Raw genomic sequence first — 16,066 nt, 5'->3', positions numbered from 1 at the left:
GACCTCATCGGACGACTTTCAATGACATTCACCTTTGCACGAGATAATGCGATTTCAGTACATAGTGTAGGTACTGGAAAAGTCAACACATGCTATATTAAGCATGACAAAAATACATCCACGCTTTCGTACACTTGATATCGAAGAGGTCACCATGTCACAACATTACGTTACATTGTAAATACCAACTCGATTACAACAAACAAAAAAGTATTTTTCCTTGTTTACGCAATATGGGTCAACACGTAAATAAAAAACCCGGAAATTGCCGATTCATCGGTCACTTACTTGTTTAGGTGCCAGGAGAGACGAGGACGGCTTTCTGTGGGTGACTGGTCGTATCGACGACATGCTGAACGTGTCTGGGCACCTGATGTCCACGTCGGAGGTGGAGAGCGTGCTCACCGAGGAGCCGCGGGTGTCGGAGGCGGCAGTGGTGTCCAAACCGCACCCGATCAAGGGCGAGTCGCTGTACTGCTTCGTATCGCTGAACGACGGCGCCAAGTTCGACGCAAGCCTCGTGGACGCGCTCAAGAAGCTGGTCCGCTCCAGGATCGGCGCGTTCGCGGCACCCGACGTCATCCAGTACGCGCCCGGCCTGCCCAAGACGCGCTCCGGCAAGATCATGCGCCGGATACTGCGCAAGGTGGCGCTCGGCGACACCGACATCGGCGACACCTCCACCCTCGCTGACCCCGCCGTCGTCGACGACCTCTTCAAGAACCGACCCAAGTAAACATCTCCACACTACCAGCCGCAGCCATGAGTTAGTCCCTAATTTGCTCTATTTATTTCTTCATATCATCACATCCACCTACTGCCAGCCCGTCCGCTTAGTATTGTGCTCCTGACTGATTGTTATAGCTGCAGACTAGGAATATAGTCACAAAATATAAACTAGTCTCTACAAAAGTAAAGGTAGGATATACTTACTTAAAAATATTTTACTTTGTACCTCAATGATGGTTGTATTACAAAGTACGCGGTGACGTAAATAATGTGAGGAACATTGTGTAGCAATTAGCATTTGTTTGTGATCATTCCATTTTAATAAGTGCTCATGGTAAAAGCTGAATTAGAAAATTGGCTTATTTCCGTATGCTTCGTGTACAATTGTTACGTATATAAGTTTATCTATAAGGGTATTTATTCATTATATATATATTATCTCAAATTAGGTATTGAAATTGCCCAAAGGCATTAAGTTAGGTAATATGGTATCCAAAGCTCCATAAATTATATGTTTTATTTATTTGAAAGACATTGGCCAATATTACGGATGTTTATTTAAATAAAGGACAAATTAAACCTTTCCCGGACAGAGACCATGGGACATTGATGGTTCATGATAGGTAGACACCTTGGAATCGGAACGTCCGTAGACGTTCTGTCCTTGAAAGTGTTAAATGATGGACTTTTGGGTCATTCAACGAGGATATGATATTGTCTCTTGTAAAATGTTTACATCTAAGAAACAGTACCTACTTATACCTTATGTTCGGTATGGTCTCGCCAAAAGATGAAACCAAGTGAAAAGCACTTATGACGATTGTATTATTATACTATACACGGTGTTAGTGACATCGTAACGGAAACTTTGAGGTATGATTCAGGCCATGATTATTAGTTGATATCAAGTGAAATTTTCCGTCGCAAAAGTATAGAATTTTAAATAATTTTAAAACACAAAAAATTACATGTATTTGCGACGGAAAAATCCACTTGGATCATCCCCCTCGGTATTCGTTACGATGTCACTAACACCCTGTATATGTACGTGACTTATGGTGGGCATAATAATTACTTAGAATTAGTCCAGTTGTCCGTTTTTGTTGCGCAGGACCGGTGTGCGAGCACTTAAAATATAGTAATTAGTGACCAATGTCGCCATTCCTTATGATAGATACCTTATTTTGTAGATGATTGTGTTGAAGGGACCTGTGTCATCCTTATTTATTTCTGAAGTGTGTGAAGAGACGGAGAATTACATAGTATAACTGTGTACCTATTTTTATTATTTCGGGGATATTTTTTGTATGTCGTATACAATGAATGAATGATATAATGACATGCTTATAATAATGTAATGGGCGAGTCATAAATGTTCCCATGAAATGGATTTCGATTTTTATTGATATTGTATTAGTTAGTTACTTTTAATGAAAGCATAAAGTATGGTTCATAGTTTGCTTGTTGCGCGTCAGTGGTGGTGTTACAACGAAGTAAATCTTGTATCAACATTATTGGCATCACTGAAATACATGTAGTGTTGTAGCCGCGTTTGATTATAATGTTGTGTTGCGCAACCTAGCTGTAGCTGTGAGTCTGGCAAAAAAAAGTAGAAACTGGTGTTTATGAACTAAGTACTAGGAATATAATTAAGTATATTCAGTCATATAAATATTATAGAACAGTGTCCAGAGCCCACAGTGGGTGGCGTGGTCTCGGATCGCGCACTAAGCCCGGCGTTCCCCGCGTGCCTTCATTTGCTGAAATATAAATTATTATATTATCTGTGTGCCACGCTACGATAAACATGCGTATGTCCATCGTATCAAGGTTAAGTTGAAATGTATGGGGTTCTGTACTGTTGAGATTTCCACACATTTTTTACACTCGATACGGCGGGAATACGCAAGTCTTTCGTACTACCACTGTTTCTGCTGGGCATGCCAGTAACCAAGTGCAGTGCACTTGTGAGGACTGTGTAACTTATAATTCACTTTATTTTTTTAATTATTAGTAATGTAAGTAAGTATTATGTTTGGCCGCAAACATTTGTCTATCCGTTGGGGTTCAATAACAACCAGTGTTGCTAAAGGCAAACAGCGCCGTTGTTTTAATTCTACTCTTTTTTGCCAAACTGTATTTCATTGTGTTTAAAATATATTGGTTGTGGTTTTATTTGACTTTTTAATTTAAATACACTATTATCAATTTTACGCACAGTTTACATTCACAAACTGGGGGGTTAAAATGGCCACATCGAAGCAATTCGTCTAAGAAAGCAATATTGCAATTTGACATTTGCGCATATAAAAGTAAGTGCGCAATGCAAACAAATGTCAAATAGCAATATTGCCTTCTTAGATGAATTGCTTCGATGTGGCCATTTTAACCCCCCTGGAGATGTCTATGTGGTCAAACTCAGGTATAGGTTATGTATGTATGTGTTCCATTATTCAACATACTTACCCATTATGATATGCACTTCTTTACGATGCACATGTAAAAACTTATTAGATGTCTAAGGAATAGACGTTGATGGTATAGTACCAATATAAAATATGTATACCTACAATATATGTGTTTGAGTTTTTCGTGATATACGCTAGGGTAAGACTCGGGCTTTATACATTATACCTACTAAGCAAATATTGGCTGAATAATATAAGAAAGATTACATCTTTAAAATTAAATCTACGCGTAACCAGCAATACTATAATGTAGACGTACAGGGAAATATACCTTTCTCACTCCTGCTTGTTTGTCGGTGTTTACTTGATAGACATAGATTAGATATACTTATCAGCAATATTATAATAAATTTTAATTTGCGAGTGTGTTTTGTTTCCACGTCGCAGGAGGGTTAGGCGCGGACAGTCTGACGCCCGTCGTCCCCGCGGGCGGGGCCGTAGCTCTTGTGCAGTATGCGACAACGATGTCACGTCCAGCGAGTGAGCTCCTACATTTCAACTAGGTATTCAAAATAAATGCTAACAGTGACAGTATTGTTGCATACTGTAGTCAAAAGTTTTCAGTAAATACAGATATTGCTTATGCCTCTGCTTAAAATATTTTCGAGAAATTTAAACCATTTGTTTGGGCTTAATCATCTGTTTTATTTAGTTACTTATATTTTTAAGACTATTTTAAATTATTGGCACTAAATTAGATGGTGTACGTACCGTAGCTAATAAGAAATGTTAATGTGATTGTATGTCGAAACGAACATATCATTAAAAAGTGATTAATTTTAAATACTATTAATGCTACATATTGGAACTACTTACTTAGTTGTAAAACATTGTTGTCCCTTATGGAACCTAAATTATTATGGATGTCATTAAAAATGATGTACAATAAATGCATAAAATCATTTATTCTCACAGTAATCAAAAACATATAAAACAATTCATTTCAGCAAATAAGAAAAGTACTTTAATAAATAATAAATAATTGGCCTGGCTAGCATCAAACAAGTAGTAGGTAAGTAGCTATTTTTATCTGACAAAATCAAGTTTTATTCACAACAAAAAAATAACACGCGCCTTTCAAATCCATTCGAATATCTTATTATCTTTTTTAGTTGCTCACTATTTACTATTTACTTATTATTTTTGCTGTAATTTATTAATATATTTTTTTTAACTTACTTAATTCGCTGCCAGGTTAAATAAAGAACGACCTTTCAAAAAACTTAGTAGGTAGGTATGAGTATAACTACTCGTACTTACAAACACATAAAACATGAAGATATTATAATAAATTTCACTAACATTACACAAAAGATAATGATGAGTTTATTAGTAATATTTCATTAATAAATATAGGTAAGATAGTTTGATAGTTTAATTTGCTTTATTAACTTATTTTAATTGAATAACAAATATGGCGCCCTAATGTAATATGAGGACCCTTATCCTGACTCTGCAACCATAATCGATGGCGATTCTGAACTGACTCCACAAGAACAATGTCGAAAAATTGCCGGAATTGATCGCCAAATATCAAGTGTCCGTGCACAAAAGATCACAAAAGATCTCTTCTAACTTTTAAACGGCGTGACGACAAACTCTGTTGGGCGACAAATTTCGACAAGTTTTCGACATTTTAGGGTCGAAATCTATTTGCTGTAGTTATCGAGATACAAAGAAAGTGATACAGGAGTAAGATTTTTTTAGGGCTGCCACAAAAATTGCCTCATAACTTTTGAACGACATATCGAAAAGTTCTGAAGTTTGGCGACAAATTTCAAATCAGTCTCGAAGTGTCTCGCTAAGTGTAGTATATTTGACGACAAACGTTTAATTTTTCGTTAATTTTCTGTGTACTTAGTCAACATCGCGATCCGTTGTGGTGACTGGGCCAGGATGAGGGACACTGAGAGCTGGGAGCTTATTACCTATTTAGTTTTTAGCTTTTTTGCTACTGGTGCTGGCGCTTGGGTTTTAAAATAAATTCCGTAAAAAACGCCTGCCGCCGTTACGAGGATGGTAGACAGCACCGTGATATATTCAATGCGATTTCTGAAAACAACGAACGTTAATTAACGTTATTTTGACGGAAATATTCGAGAAATATTGGGCTGGTGATGTTGATGATGATTCGAGAAAGTCAACCACTCGGATGGGTTCTACAGCATGGGTTCTACGAATTATCAGAAGAGTTTCCTACTTAAGTATACATATCTCACATACCAAATTGATATCAGTAAGTACATTATGCAAGGGATTGTCTTCCCGAGTAAATAGAGTCTAATTGATCGAAAAAAATGTTTGGTCTAGTTTCAGGTACGATTATCTACAGTACCTAAAGATCGACAGGTATAACATGGGTTAACAATATATTATAATGGTGTTTCTGTAGTCGTAGCATGCTGCATGCATATCGCGCGTAATGCGATAAACGAGCTTGTAGACTTGGTTTATCGTGTGTCTAAAAGAGATAGATAGATAGATAAAATACTTTATTGAGCACAATGGACACAAAAAGAGCAAAGAGCTTGTTCATATTTCGCTACGCGCGCGTTATTCATGTAATATGCAAGGGGGGCTGACTGATCCTGATAGCTGATAATATACTTGTGTCACTGAATATATCTAGTTAAAAACAGGATAAGGTACTCACTCAAAGGGCGTTCCGCAGATGACGTACCAGGAGGCGCCATCCTGGGGCCGCTGGTTGTTGACGCAGTGGAAGTCGAAGTAACCTTCATCATAATTTTCTGGGCAGAAGTATTTCCGTTTCTGCAGCGTCTACAAATGAAAAATCAACAACTTGAGTATAATATTGGTGTCAAATTAATTTATTACATCAGTTTCAATCAGGGTGGTATTGTAACTGTGAATCAATTGATCAGAACAAGAAACCGGTTGATGAAGAGAGGCTATGGCCAGAAGTGGGACAATCTCCAGCAACCCGCAGTGGATCAGCAGCTCGTGTATGGACCATACTTAGTTCATCGAGGCGCTCTGCTACGCAAATATTATTTGTTTATTTAATATGGTGCATCAACAGCATAAACCTCAATCCGGAACATAAATCCCATGGGACTAAAATATCTACCATCACTATTTTTTTCGGAAGTGATACTCGTATCCGGTTGGTTCTGGCCAAGTAGTTAATGTCATCCGATTCAAACCTTCAATAAATCACGTCATAAACTAATTCGGATGGGTTACCTGTCCGAAAGGCGTGGTGAGCGTGGCGACCTCGTTGCAAGGCCCGACTGGCTCGTGCAGACCGAGGGACCACTCGCGCTCGGGGTGGAAGAAGACCACGAAAGCCCAGTAGATGATGTAGTGGACCGCCAACTGCAGGATCAGCACGTAGTCGATCGTTGTCAGTCTGGGAAAAAATATATTACCAGCTCACACTATGCCACTGCAGGGTAAAGACCTCACCCTCTTTCCTCCAAATAATATTATAGTTGAGTTCGAAGTCCGTGATCAAATAAGTGGTATTTTCTAGAAAACAGTATGCAAGTAGGAAGGCGTGATCGCCAGTGATGTGCAGGGGGTTAAATGGCCACAACGAAGCAATTCATCTAAGAAAGCAATATTGCTATTTGACATTTGTTTGCATTGCGCACTTACTTTTATACGCGCAAATGTCCCCCTGTACTCGGGAACATTCCCGTTGTAAACACTTTAATTTTAAGGACACTGCCTGCTTTTCTTTTCTTATCTACCTAATGGTTAAGTTAGGTTAGGTTAGGTAATGTAGCTCTTTCAATCAATCAATCAATCAATAATACTTTATTGCACAAGAACATATATAAAGGACATAAACACACGAATAAAACATAAGCACAATAGGCGGCCTTATTGCTAAACAGCAATTTCTGCCAGGCAACCTTAGGGTGAAAGAAGATTATTCATTGGAGCACGGGCTGGTGCAATAAACATATAATGATACCAACATAACAAAAAAAAATAAAAATAATATATACTTATCTAAAGAAATAATATAAAAAAACTCTCTTTCTTTCTTCTCTTTCTACATGAGTTTTGCGCAAAACTTATAATAAGTACTTATGTAAAAAGAGCTAGTTTGGGATGGGCTCTAATTGGGTCGTGTACTAGGTTTAAGGTAAATTATGAAATTCTGATTACTAAATAAAGACATGTAAAAGTAACGAAAACCTTATTTATGAATTATAATCAAGAAAAACAAATTAATAAGTGCGACATTTTATCACGTTTTTCTATGAGGTGACAGTGTGCTTTTTCACACAAATACCTACCATACGAATACTGTGCCGTAGTGCTTTTCTGTTTTAGGCTAGAAGACTGGGTCAACAAAGACACATTAGAAAATTATAATCTAGAAATACAAGCCAGTCTAAGATGATTAAAATCAATTTCATTTTTCTTTTTAACTGATTTACGAATTTAAATTAAGAATTAAGTACTTACATGACAAAAAGTACGACTATTGACCACGTAACTGTATATTTCTAAGTATACAAATGATCGAGCAAATTCCATAGAAAAGTATCGTTTTAGTGTTTGGTAAAACATTATAATCTCATTTCACTAGGTTGTCCTCTTGTTATTATTGTAAGTATTGTCATTGCATAACTTATTTACTTACACAGTTGTGCACACTGTGTCAAAATACTTAGTATAACACCTCTAGGTACCTAGGTACCGAAAAATTTAATATAAAATTTTGGCGACTCTAGCCATTGAGGTGACCAATCAGCTCGCGATATTAAACATTACAGGTACCTCATACGACCCCGCCGGCGCGGTTCACATTTCTTATTCAGCGCTTTTCGCTATCAGCCCACTGGATCCTTCTTCTCTTCTCACACATAATATTCTTACTTTTATACTCTTGCGCTCACCTGCGACTCTACCATTTAGTGTTCTCCAATTTACCCGGGGTCAGCTTACCTAGCCTATTTTCACTAGTTTATTTTACAGAAGCGACAGACTTTTTGACCTTGCCACACGTACCTAATCTTTCTCGGTCTCGTACTTCTCTCTCTCTCTCTCTCCATCACACACAAACACAGACATTTTCAAGAATACACTGTAATAGGGTGACTTTATCGACTATTTATTAATTACCATTGTAATTCTTTCCACAACCAATGTCTCCTAGTAAAGTCGGGGATCAAGTCCAACTCCGTTCTTCATTTGTTTCGTTCGCCGCGTAATTATCACTTCCGTTCCCGCCTTTTCTGTTTACTTACTTTTAAATTAATTCGGTGTATAATTTTTCCATATATAAATATTTTATATTAATTATAATCATATTTTAAATCATTAAAATACTTTTAATTTATTAGCCCATTTGATTGGACAATAAATGTGCAGGAAAATCCATATAAATTCCATCGTTTCGCAACTTTTAACTGTAACCTAGTTAATATTCATGTTAGATATGAGATATTTACTTGCAGATAATAAAACTTATTATATGTGTGATCATGACACACACAATATTCTGGACAAACACGGTCTTTTGGTCAGAGGTTGCTCCCCATTGTGTCATTATGGAGCAGCCTCGGATCCTAAGATAATGTCGTAGGGCTAATACACTCCGACACACGCACGTATGCTCTCTCACCGCTCCCGCTATTTAAACAAAATTTTTACTTATACATACTTATTATACTTGGTATCTGTTTTCTTATTTTTTATTTGTATAATATATTTTGATAGTAAGGAGCGGAGTTTCCTGCCACAAGCAATGTTAAGCTTAATACGAGACCTCTACTAGTGACTAGTTCATAAGCTTCTTTTTCTAAAATATTTTTGTTTGTTTTTTGACCGGGCTCTCTCTGGCTTATTTTCTTATGTACCGGGTGAGAGCCATCAGCGCTTCTCATTTGTCCGGCTGAGGCCCAGGTAAAAAAACCAGCAGGTACTTACCTCTCTTTAGTCTTTTCCCGGTCGCTGAGGAGGCCGTTGAGAACGATGACTGCGTAGACAGCAAAGAGTGCGAAGAAGGTGACCTCGGAGTGGATGCCATACAAGTCGTGCAGCGGGTGGTAGATGGGCACGAATAGCAGCACTCCGCCTGGCATGCCCAGCAGCACTGCTACCAGCAGAGACTTCCATTCCACTTTTTTGCTGAAATTAATCCATACCTACTAAATTATAAATTCGAAAGTGACTATCGATGTTAACCTTTCTTCGCCTTAACCGCCTTAACCGCTGGGCAGATTTGATGCAAAAATTGTAAATAAGTACATAGATCGAAACTCAGGGAGGGGCACAGACTTTCCAAGGATTTACTTAAGAGTACGTTCCAGAGACGGCTATAAAGTGCTTACTGCGATATACAGTGAAATAGCCTCTGGGACCAACGGCTTATCGTGCACGGAATCAACTTACCTACTTTTCACTTCAGCTGATTCATCTTGCAATGACTGAATTAAACACGGAGCCGTCTCACTAGATGGTTATTGACAATGTACCTATCGGGAATTGTACCTGGGCTTCTTACCACTAAACCCAGAGGATCTGCAATCTTCAGGGTTTTTGCTAGAAACTTGGCATTATTAACGTGTTGTCCGTAGTCTATTTCTATATGTCTTTCTAACAGACTTGATAAACCGTGGATACAAGAAGTCCCAGTGTCCACTTACCCAGCAGACGCCCATTGGTTGACTTTGGGAGCGAACCACTTTCTGCTGGCTTCGAAGAAGAAGTAGAAACTGGCGGCGAAGGTGGCGTGGAAGTAGTACGAGTTCCAGGGAACCCAGTAGTGGCGGTCGAAGATGTTCGGATCGGTGTCGTGCCACGTCCAGTGCACGAACTTTACCGCCACGATGTCGTAAGGGATGTCGATAAGGATAGTAACCAGTCCAACGGCGAATGGCTGCGCGTATCTAGGCAGGTTTAGCTTGGAGACGGCGTAAGCCGCGTGGTAGATGAACGCTGGATCTGAGGGTATAAAGTTGATGACGTGAATATTCGATATGATAGATATCTCTTTAACCCGGAGTGTGCCACTTACTAGTAGAAAAACTGAGTAGGTAGGTACTTAATGGCCAATATTTTTTGGATTGCTTGAATATTACAAAATTTTTTTGCCTTTTATCATTTATTATTTTATGTCAACTTTCTCGGGATGGTGTCATAAAAATGAAAAGGTAAAATTTTTAACTAAGAAAACGGGTGGGAATGGATTTTGATACATTTTTTCTTCCCTAATTAAGTAAAGTTAAAACTTTCTGCCCCCTTTTCAAAAAAGGAAGAAGATTAAATAGAAATTTAACGTACTTATTTTATTATGTAATGTTCGATGTCACGTAAATAGGGTATCACATCAAAAAAATTAAATCAAATTAATGTAAATTAATCACATTTTCCTTTCTGACTTACAACCCACACGAAAAGAAATAGTGGAATAGGTATTTTACGAATTAAGTAATTAGTGTTACTTCACGTAGAAAAATACTTACAAAGCAATATGATGTGCAAAGGTAGCCGGCCCCCGGCGAAGATGACGGGGGTTTGCGAATGCCAGAAGTTGTCATACTCTGGCAACACGAAGTGCCAGAAGTTATCAGCGTAGATCCCGTGCAGCACGGTGCCCAGCCAGAAGTAAGGCCACCGACCACCTTTCCTGAAAGCTGTTTTTAAAACATTATATAGTGGCATATAAAACAACCGCCTTTTTATAATAAGTGACATTCAAAATTTACAATAAGTACAGTTTTAAAACCGTAAGTGTGTTTATACACCTCTGCCTCCCCCTTCGTAACTCTTTGTCGGAACGTGTAGTACGTTAGACTTCGACGAGACTCAGTGTAAAATCTGTTATGTCTGGTAGGAAGAAAACTATATTAAGCAGCCAAAGTTCTGAAACTGTATTAGGTACGACATCCTATTCCATACTTTCAGGCGGATGATACGTGCGGGTGATAAGAAAGAGGTACTTAAAAGTAGTTTTATATATCATTTAAAATCAGAAACATCTTGAGTAGGGCAAATAAATATTTCGATCGTATAAAAAAATGCTTTATTATTTTTTGTTCAAACGAAAAATGGATTTAAAGTAAGTACTTTTCTGGTTCTCTACAGGGAACTCAAGTGACTACACTATAAGTATACTATATTTTTGAGGTGGTGTGTGCCTAACAAAGTGTAGATGGATTGTGTTGTCATTGTGTGTGAAAGGTATGAATACCGAAATGACGACTGATAGAAATTATTAGAAGAGGCGACCCCACCTAGAGTGGGATAAGGGTAAGAGGACGAACAAATGGGTAACTTACAATAACAGTAAGTATAGTAGATAATGCATGCACTACGTACCTACTTATCTTCAAATTCGAAGTGTTGATTAGAGCACTGGCTCAGTAGTGATTACTAGTCAGTCACTGAGATATTTAAGAAGATAACCAATAAACGCAACATACTTATTACAAATGGACAAGCTCAATTGGCAGCCTTCCTGCCGAATTATTATACCATGGAGGAGTGTGAGGAGCCCGGCGATGACGTAGACAAGCTGCGAGATGATGTAAGAGGGCTGAGCCGCCCACAGCTCCTTCACATCGTGCGTCCACACCAGCCACTGCCACCACTGTCAACAGACGTGACTTCACTACTTAACACTTTCAAGGATAGAACGTCTAATGACGTTCCGATTCCATGGTGCTATACTACCTATTTTGAACCATCAATGACCCATGGTCTCTGTCCGTGAAAGGGTTAACTTATACAGGATGTTAGTGACACCGTACCGAATACTAAAGGGGTTATTCAGCTCATTGAATGATTCTGAGTTAATATCAAGTTGAATTTTCCGTCGCAAAATGAATATATTTATATTTTATTATTTTCAGTTCCATACTTTTGCGACAGAAAATTCCACTTCATATGCCGTCACGGTGTCACTTTGTTTTTGACGCGACTTAGGTATGTAGATTTGCCGCAAATGGCATTAACTACTTGACCGGGCAAAACGTCTGGTTTTATGCTTACCTATGTATGCTAGGTACCTACTGCTTGTTTGATCATCCAACCCGCGAAGGGAAAACCGACCCAATGCAGGTTTGGTGACATTCCGGTTTCCTTCACCGCTGTGCACAAGATCCAATATAATTTATGATTCAAATATGAATTCTAAAACAAATTTGACACTCATTGGTTTAGGCCCGTTTTGAAATTCGAACCTGCGGGCTCAATGAGTCAAGCGTTCCAACAAGGCTACTACGGCTCACGCACGGATGTAGCTAGTGAATGCCATATTCTAGGAAAATTTATAACAATACTATTTAGTAATCAAAAGTGACTTCGTTCGTATGTTACGCCTTGACGGCGTGTGTCTACACTCAGCGGGATCCCCTGTCTGGGAGACATAAGAGTGATGCAGAGAATTAGATCTGAATTTGTTCTACTGAATTATCCTGAAAACAGAATTTGTTCCGTTAAAAAAACGGAAACACAAAGTTTTCTAACCGACCTCCAGCCAGCGGGATATTTCCCAAAGTTAAGTCTGATGAAGTATAAATTGGTATTAACTTTTAGATCTGTATTTATTCTGTTCAACAAAACCAAAAAACTACTTCTGACGTCCTTACTTCAGCTACAATCAAGCTGCAATGAAACCTCCAGTCAGCGGACTTTTTCTCTCAATGACATTCTTTTGTAACTTTTACACTAAGATAATAAAAATTAACCTATTTACGACTATAATTTCACTTAAATTACCTATTCGTACATCTAGTGCTTAAATTAAGAAGTATAGAATATGAAAGATATTATGTGGGTAGAATATAAAAAAAAACTATGTATCAGGTACAAATTGAAGCTGTGAGAGAAAAAGTCCGCTGACTGGAGGTTTCATTTCAGCTTGATTGTAGCCGAAGTAAGGACGTCAGAAGTATTTTTTTTGTTTTGTTGAACAGAATAAATACAGATCTAAAAATTAATATCAATTTTTAGTTCATCAGACTTAACTTTGGAAAATATTCCGCTGACTGGAGGTTTCATTGCAGCTTGATTGTAGCTGAAGTAAGGACGTCAGAAGTAGTATTTTTGTTTTGTTGAACAGAATAAATACAGATCTAAAAGTTAATACCAATTTATACTTCATCAGACTTAAATTTGGGAAATATCCCGCTAGCTGGAGGTCGGTTAGAAAACTTTGTATTTCCGTTTTTTTAACGGAACAAATTCTGTTTTCAGGATAATTCAGTAGAACAAATTCAGATCTAATTCTCTGCATCACTCTTATGTCTCCCAGACAGGGGATCCCGCTGAGCGTAGACACATCTTGACGGCTGACGCCGATCATAAAGTTGGTAGTACTATCAGAGGTAAACTTATTGATGCAAGTCGAATTTCGATTTTAATTGACCTAATTGGCAAAACATGTGGATCAGCGACACTAGCGCCGTGGCCGGGCTGCGGGACTTCTTTTGTGGCGCGGAATCGACAAATCGTGTACTACTCGCAAGCCCTAGCAGACACACCAGCCGGCAGTAGTAGACAAATAGAGTCTATCTCAGAAATGAATTACCTCACTATAAGCCTTATTACATTACGCGATTCATCGCACTTGACGCGCCGGCTGTACGTATGAATATGAAGTACATATGGCGAAATTGGGGCCCTCGCTCACCTGATGAGCTATATAATTACACTCCCGATACCGACGCATTGTGTCCGATGGATCGCGCAATGTAGGTACCTTACATAGAGAATTCGATATACCATTTTATTTATATACTTTCGGGCTACTTGTAGGTTACATTTCAACATTTAATATTCCTGCGTGCTGCTAATATCTCTGTTTAGTAAACACCGGAGATAAAAAATGATTAAAATAAGTCACATATTACAGGACGGCCTCCGTGGTCCAGTGGTTTGAGCGTTGGGCTCACGATCCGGAGGTCCCGGGTTCAAATCCCGGTGGGGACACCTCACGAAAATCACTTTGTGATCCCTAGTTTGGTTATAGCACATAACAGGCTGATCACCTGATTGTCCGACAGAAAGATGATCCGTGCTTCGGAAGGCACGTTAAGCAGTTGGTCCCGGTTACTACTTACTGATGTAAGTTAGTAGTCGTTACATTATGAGCCATTTCAGGGGCCTTTGGCGGCTCAATAGTAACCCTAGACACCAGGGTTAATGAGGTTGGTAATCCGCTTCACAACCCACACGATAGAAGAAGACAGAATAAAGTGAAAAATCAAAATACATAAGAAAGTAGATGACGTTCGCACATTAATACGGTTTAAGAAATTTATTTCTCCAAAAGAATACAATTCACTTAACTAGAGAAATACAATATACCTTAAATTAAAATTATGTTAGTGAGTAACGGATGGACGCGTAAATGCCATTAGTGGTAAATAATTATTAAGTTTACAATAACTCAGAAAATCACTATGAGACCAACAAAATGTGCCAATAAACCCAACATTCTAGTATTTTATAATAAAGTTAACAATTTCTAATGTCGGTAGTTCGCGCGGTTACCATAAATTAGGTATCTCCTGGCTGGGCTGCACAGCAACAGGTTGAATTAAGTATTGACTTTGACGATAGCAATCGCTATCGCCATATAAATTGATCTATGTAAATTCAGTTAAATCACCCAAAATGTGGTGTTTTAGAAGTCTTTTAAATAAATACAAGGATTTTGTTTCTTTTATTTCATTAGGAAGTTTGTTATAAAGCTGAGATCCCTCGTACGTTAGATTTATTTAGGTACCTACCTACTTACGAGTACAGATTCTACCCTAGTCTTCCCGTTTTCACCTACTAAATATGGCACTTTAAATGAATGTAACTAAGCTAAATACTCCCCATTTATATGTGATTTATAGCTACTTTAAGTACCTACTACTTATAAAATTAATTATAAATTGGTGAATGTGGCACAACAGACCGTAACATATGGTAGAATAATTTATGCGTAAGTTGCTTAAAATACGCACAGCTATGATTATAAAAACGCCAGCTTTGGAATCATATTAATTGATACGTTTCGTTATCATAAAATAGCGTGAGTTATTATCAATATTAGTAGATAAATGGTGTACATACGGTGACTCCAGTCTCGGTTGCCATGTTGTATGTGCGCCGGATCTCTCCAAAATGATTCAATAAGGTAAGTACAATATAATTCCATCCACCCGGCGACTCTGATAGTGGTGTTACGATAACACAAATATGATTAAATCGATGTTTTTTTTTTACCTACCTCCTACCACACTTTCTTAATATAAATGAACCGTGAACATTTAATTGAGTTTCTGGTCATTTCTCCTCCTCAGCCAATAACTTGCGAAACAAAATTAATTGTAAAATTGACCGGCTGTATATGTTTAACTGTTAAAACATATTGAATATATTTAAGATTTTTAAATATTACTTATGGAAAAAAATTATAATTGCATTCGTTCGTGAAGCTTTCGGTCTTTCTTCTATCAATACAACACAAGAACAAGACGCTGCTGTTTTGTAAAATCAATTTCACCACCCCGCCACCCAAGGAATTCTTCATTATCCTTGATAATGAATGACAGATAACTTATAAGTAAACAAATTATTACAATTAGAAAACTCCACCCAGTGATACTATAATCGCGCGTGTAATCTCTACTGGAATAGACAGAACCAGAAGTTGTCGTTAGAAGACATCATAACTAATCTAAAGAGAACTTGCAGACACCAAGTCTATGACTGGATATAATAATAATAATAAAAAAGTGGTGAATGAATCATTGCAGAGAAAAATGATCAGCCCATATCGCGCGTTCTGGACTACATATTTGGTCTATCATGTTAGTACGAGTTATAAATGTATTCATTCTGTGGCATACTCACCATTTGTCCGACCAAGTACCAAATTAATGCCGCCA

At 38.0% G+C, this 16,066-nt stretch overlaps 2 protein-coding genes across 2 annotated transcripts in view; one reads left to right on the top strand and one right to left on the bottom strand.

Annotated features, from left to right (window-relative positions):
- LOC126379850 (acetyl-coenzyme A synthetase) overlaps positions 1–2,904 on the top strand; it is a 34,206-nt gene extending 31,302 nt beyond the window's left edge. The window contains exon 9 of the mRNA XM_050028801.1: positions 297–2,904. Within this exon, the coding sequence (XP_049884758.1) occupies positions 297–736 (440 nt within the window). The 3' untranslated portion in view covers positions 737–2,904. The remainder of the gene's footprint in view (positions 1–296) is intronic.
- A 1,178-nt stretch (positions 2,905–4,082) lies between these two features.
- Positions 4,083–15,357, bottom strand: LOC126379859 (uncharacterized). The gene is made up of 8 exons (XM_050028823.1): positions 15,249–15,357; positions 11,658–11,772; positions 10,646–10,816; positions 9,827–10,124; positions 9,108–9,308; positions 6,405–6,570; positions 5,851–5,978; positions 4,083–5,249 (listed from the first exon to the last, which is right to left on the bottom strand). The coding sequence occupies exons 1-8, from the start codon at positions 15,270–15,272 to the stop codon at positions 5,126–5,128; spliced, it is 1,227 nt and encodes a 408-aa protein (XP_049884780.1). The 5' UTR covers positions 15,273–15,357; the 3' UTR covers positions 4,083–5,125.
- Positions 15,358–16,066: the final 709 nt, after the last annotated feature.

Source organism: Pectinophora gossypiella, chromosome Z, assembly GCF_024362695.1.
Source record: "Pectinophora gossypiella chromosome Z, ilPecGoss1.1, whole genome shotgun sequence".
In the NCBI taxonomy this organism is placed as follows: Eukaryota; Metazoa; Arthropoda; class Insecta; order Lepidoptera; family Gelechiidae; genus Pectinophora; species Pectinophora gossypiella.
The sequence above is the reverse complement of the archived record's forward strand: the minus strand, read 5'-3'. Positions and strand labels throughout refer to the sequence as shown.

What these genes read in the sequence shown, in the direction of transcription:
- LOC126379859 (XM_050028823.1), bottom strand. Translation starts at nt 15,272, where the DNA reads ATGGCAACCGAGACTGGAGTCACC. An exon ending in CAACCGAGACTGGAGTCACC is followed by an intron (nt 11,773 to 15,248) that starts GTATGTACACCA and finishes GTCTGTTGACAG; the next exon opens with TGGTGGCAGTGGCTGGTGTG. An exon ending in AACCAATGGGCGTCTGCTGG is followed by an intron (nt 9,309 to 9,826) that starts GTAAGTGGACAC and finishes GATTAATTTCAG; the next exon opens with CAAAAAAGTGGAATGGAAGT.